The 5,133-nt window shown below is 61.7% G+C and overlaps 1 protein-coding gene across 1 annotated transcript in view; it reads right to left on the bottom strand.

Moving 5' to 3' along the window:
* LOC132335000 (uncharacterized) overlaps positions 1 to 4,088 on the bottom strand; it is a 21,433-nt gene extending 17,345 nt beyond the window's left edge. Inside the window, exons 1-3 of the mRNA XM_059861121.1 lie at positions 3,976 to 4,088; positions 981 to 1,123; positions 147 to 302 (exon numbers count right to left, since the gene is read on the bottom strand). Of these exons, the coding sequence (XP_059717104.1) occupies positions 147 to 302; positions 981 to 1,123; positions 3,976 to 4,088 (412 nt within the window). The remainder of the gene's footprint in view (positions 1 to 146; positions 303 to 980; positions 1,124 to 3,975) is intronic.
* Between the last annotated feature and the right edge of the window lie 1,045 nt (positions 4,089 to 5,133).

The raw sequence follows: 5,133 nt of genomic DNA, 5'->3' as shown, positions 1-5,133 counted from the left end.
CATAGAATAAAAAATGCAACGGAAGAAAAGAAAATTGATAAAGAAAAAGAAAAACCCAGCTGGCTAAGGTTGCCCCAGCAAAGAGAGCCTCCTGGATCAGCTCTCTACTGAGCTCCAGCAGTGCAGCCAGCCAAGCCGCAACAGACGAGGCCGAGGCCGAGTCATCCATGCCCTGCGCAGCTGATCTTGCAGCCTCTGGAAGATGGAATATCGCCCGCTCGCTGTTGCTCGGAGGACATGCAGTGTTTCAAGTGCCAGCTCGGACACGGCACTGCTCATGTCCTCCGTCAGGCGTTCGAGGGCTGCAAGAGACAGGAACAGAGCCACGGTCAGATGCCGGATCTGTGGGGAGCCAAGGAGAGCCCCGTGCCAGGGCCATGGCAGCCGACTCTTGCCATGGCCAGGAGGGAGCAGGGACCCAGGGGATCAGCCCAAAGCTGCCGGCGACGAATGGCACACGTGGCCCTGAAATCTCTGTGTGCTCTGCCCACGGGAGCAGAGCCCTCAGAAGCTGGGGCAGGGTTTGCAGCTCCCCCTGCTGTCAGCCCCTGTTCTTAGCCCGCTGCCCTCACTCACCACTGCAGATCAGCTGGAGCTCTTGCTGCTGCCCCCTCAGGTGCCGCCCGGCCATCCCTGTGAACACAGAGCCTGTCAGGGCCCCAGCGGCACAGCTCCCTGCCGGCGGCGCTGCCGGCGCTGTGGCCACACGGCCTGCTGGCCCGGGGAGGGAGCCCGGGCTCGTGGCTCACCCATGAACCTGATGGCCGCCTCTCGCAGGGGCTCCTGTGGGCTCTGCAGGTAGCGCAGGGCCCGGCGCAGGTGCTCGGCCGCTCTGCTCGGGTCCTCTGCCAGCTGGAGAGAGCGGCGGGAGGGAAGGAAGGGTTGGCGCGGGCTCAGCCCCTCGGCCGGGCGCTGCCTGCGCCCAGCCCCGGCCTCCCCTGCCCGCACAGCCCTGAGGCGCGGCCAGCAGCCGCCGGCGCCGGGCTCCCGAGAGGAGGGGCCCGAGGGCCGGCTGCTGCCCGGGGAGCGGCGGTGCCGGCCCGCCCCGCAGCGCCGCTGGGCCGGGGCTCCACAGGCACCCGGCTCTGGCCCACGGGAGCCTGGAGAAGAGCCCGCGCGGCCTCTGCGTGCAACAGCGGGCAAGGGCACAGCTGCCCGGCCCGCACACTGAGCATCGCCCTCGGGGGCCTTCTCCAGGCTGAGGCTGGGCATTCTTGGCAGTCCTTACCAGGCTCTCGCCGAACCTCCATATCTGATCCACCTGTAGCACTTGATGGAGATCCCTCCTCTTCAGGAATCTGGCTGAAGAATGCAGCATTTCCCGGGAGGCCTGGGGAGCAGCAGAGATGTGGAGATGGCCCCACAGGCCAGGGCACAGGAGCGTCCTAGTGCCAACAGCCCCTGGAGGAGGCTGCAGCCTGCAAAGTGCCAGGACAGGAGGCAGCCCAGGCCCCTCCCATGGGGACAGCAGCCGGCCACAAGTCCTCACCTCAGCTACAAGCTGATTCTCATCATGGCAGTGGAAGTAGAGTGGGAGCAGGCTCTGGCGCACGTGGGACTTCAGGGCCTTTCTTCCCTCTGGCGTTAAGAAGTCCAGCATCTCTTGAAAGATACACATGGAGCTCAGCTGCACCTGGCTATCATCCTGTATGAAAGCAAGGGCAAAAGACCTCAGCATCAGCTTCTCCAGGCCCCCCAGGGCACCGGGCTGCATCTCCACAGGGCACCGAGTGTCCGGGCAGCAGCCAGTGGCCGTGGCCGTGGGCACAGAGCCTTACGCAGTCAAAGAGTGGCAGGAGCGCCTCAGCCAGCTGCAGGGCGATGGGGGTGGGTATTGGGGCACCATTATCCAGGAGCAAATATCGCAGTAGAAGAATGGTCATCCTGACCATGTCACTATCATTTTCCTCCAGGAGCTGCACAAGACTTTCTGTCAGGCTCCCCATTTTTTCAGCCTGTGTGGAACACAAGTTTGTGAAACACCACCCTGCTGCCGCAGGGCCCAGAGGCCAAAGGCCTGTCCCCAAGCACTCGGGCAGCTGAAGCGGGAGGCAGGAGAGCTGGGAGCAGCTGCCCCAGCGCCCAAAGCCCAGGCAAGGCCAAGCAACTGCGTTGCCCAGCCCCACGCTGCCTGCACGGCTTCAGCCACTGTCCCCTCCTCACCATCAAGGGATTCTTGCCCAGCACTACGAGGCCTCTGAGTGCCAAGTAACGCCTCGCCCTGTGCTCGCTCTGCAGGTTCTCTGATATGATCTCCAGAACACTGTCACTGCATTCCTTCAAGTCCAGGCACTCGAGGACCTGAAAGGCACAGGGCAGTGACAGGGGACTCGGCCAGCAGGAGCCCTCAACCGCACAGGGCTGGGCCCAGGCAGCAGCACAGGGCACAGGCACCGTTCTGGCAGCTGTGGCTACGAGAGGGCAGAGAGCTGGGAGGCAGCTCAGCAAGGCAGTGCTGGCCTTGAGGCTCACCTCCACAAGGAATGCCAGGGCAGGGAAATCCCAGTATGGCATTTCTTTGCCGAGCAGGCTGAGCAGGTAGAATGCAATCCCGGAACAAAAGTGTATGGCTGAATGGCAAATTTCTCTGACAAGAGCAAAAAGGAAACAAGACCCTGAGCCAGTGGGCAAACCTCTGCCAGGAGTGACTCACAGATTTCTCATCTTTCCCCATCAGCCTTCCAGCAAGGAGACCTGGGCCATGTGGGAATTGGTTGCTCATGGGCACCCTCCTCTCCCTGCCTTTTCCAGTGTGCTTGGCCATTCCTCAGTGACAGGGCCCTGTAGCCCACGACCACGGGGACTGATGGGGGCACCTGGGCACAGAGCACAAATGTCAGAGGCAGTGGGGAGAAGGGGTCTCACCTGGCCAGCAGAGCCACGGCAAAGTGGTGGGTGTCAACAGAGAGCAGCGTGTCCCAGCCACACTTGCGTTCCATTGCCACCACCACATCCTCACACCGCAGAAGGCAGAGCAGGGACTTCAGGGTCCGCACTGCAAACCTGTGTGCAGAGCAAAGCCCAGGTCACACTGGCAGCACTGGCTCCTTTGAAGGCCACGTGCCAGGGCCAGGAAGAGTGAGATGGAGCACCTGTTTGGGCTGGTGGCAAGGCCGTGCTCTTCCTGGCATTCCTTCCAGAATGTATCGACCTCCTCTGGCATATCCAGAGTGCTGAAGAACACTTGGAAGAGCAGATGCACAAATAGGCGAGGGAAATACACCTTCAATATACGTGGGATGCAAGGCACCTTGAGGATCTTCCACATCACCACGGTTGCCTGCAAAGGACAAAGGCCCCCCGAGACAGCGCTCAGTGCCGAGGTGTCCGTGTGGCAGGGCCTGAGCTGTGCAGGGAGAGGCCTGGAGAGACCATGCAGGGGGAGCAGGGGGCCTGGTGGGCCTGAAGCTGCCCCTGGGCCAGATATTAGGCCAGCGCCTGAGGTGGGGAGATGCAGTGGGGGAAGGAGGATGGAGAGCGCCTGGAGAGGTGGCCTTGGGGCCAGCAAAGGCCAGTTGCAGAAACTCACAGCCAGGGCAAAGACACCCGTTTGGTCCCCATCAGAGGTGCACGTGCTGTGCTCTGGCCAGCTCCCCAGCACATCCAAGAGTGTCAGCTGCACCAGCTCCGCAGTCCTGGACGAGCCCATGATGGTCTTCCACATGGCCATGGCAGCTCTGCAGGGTTAGAGCTCTGTCTCATGTAGTCTCAGACACAGCACTGCGGGGAGCTGAGCTGGCTGCCAGTTCTGTCTCTGCCCACTGCCCCTTGCCAGCAGCACCCAGGCAGCCTAGGGACAGAGCCCTGAGGGGCAGGGAGGGAGCATGGCAGCAGGCTCGGGGGGTGACATGCCAGGGCTGGGAAAGGGAGTAGTGAGAGGACCCTGGAACTCTCTGTTGGTCAGACGCCTGGGACAGGTTTTACAGGGTGATGGGCTGGGGAGCCCTGAGCCCTCTGGGCAGGTGGGCCCCATACCTGTCACAGGACGGGGCCACACGCAGGAGCGTCACCACTGCGTCATCTGGCTGTGCTTCTGTGAGATCCAGCAGGGCCTTGTCCAGCCTGTGCACGTCAGAATCATTGGCCATGAGCCACTGGTGGATGTACCTCACCATGGCAGGCACCTGGAGAAGGCAAAGGGAGACTTGGAAAGCTGCCAGAGGGAGCGATGTTCCCAGCTTCCGCAGGCAAGTGCTTTCCTTCCCAGCACACGTCCATGTGGCCTCGAAGGCTCACAGCAACCAGCATGCATGGCTTGGGAGGCCAAGCAATTCTTGGCAGAATCAAACCCAGACCACAGGCTGCTTACTTGCGTTGGACTGTAAAAATCTTCCTCTACAAGCATACACAGCAGGGCAGCACTGGTCTTAGTCTGGAAAATGGGCGAGTATGGTCTGAGCCCAGTGCCCATGGTGATGGTCTCTTCCTCCTGCATTCTCTTGATGAATTGGCAGATGAACTGTTGGAGAAGGGCAGGAAGGCAGGGATGTTTCATGGAATGCTGCACACACGCTGCTCGGCTGAGCAGGGACAGCAGGCCCAGCCCAGGTGGGGATGGCTGCAGGTACCTGTGCTGTGCTGAGGAAGCAGCCACGGCTGGATTCCTGCTCTCGTGTGCACTCCAGGGCTGCATCTGGCAATGAGCAAGCACAGCCAGAGCTGAGGGGCTGCAGGAGAGGCCAGAGAACAAAGCCCAGCCCTGCGCTCCCCAGGCAGGGAGAGCCCTAGGAAGTCCCAGGACGATGGAGCACGGCCAGTGCAGGGTTTCTGCCTGGCCCCTCTTCCGTCCTGTCTGTGGGCATGTCCCCAGGGGATGGCATGGCATGGCATGGCATGGCATGGCATGGCATGGCATGGCATGGCATGGCATGGCATTGGATCAAGCCAGCTGCAGGCACCAGTCCTGCGGGTCAGCTCTGCCACTCACCCTCCTGCGGTGGCTGGAAGGGCACCACCTCTTCAGTCTCCTGTGCTGGGGCAGCTCCAGGGCCTTCTTCCTCCTCTTCCTCCAGCCAGGCCAGCTTGGGCACTCTCGAGGGTCTCTGTTCCATGTCTCTGACTGGATTTGTTGGTATTTGCAGGAGAGATGCCTTGGAAAAGCTCCAAGTCACCAAGTCCTGCACTTGTGCCTGG

The sequence above is a fragment of the Haemorhous mexicanus genome, chromosome 16 (genome assembly GCF_027477595.1).
Source record: "Haemorhous mexicanus isolate bHaeMex1 chromosome 16, bHaeMex1.pri, whole genome shotgun sequence".
Taxonomy (NCBI): domain Eukaryota; kingdom Metazoa; phylum Chordata; class Aves; order Passeriformes; family Fringillidae; genus Haemorhous; species Haemorhous mexicanus.
This window is presented reverse-complemented; position numbering and strand designations above follow the sequence as displayed.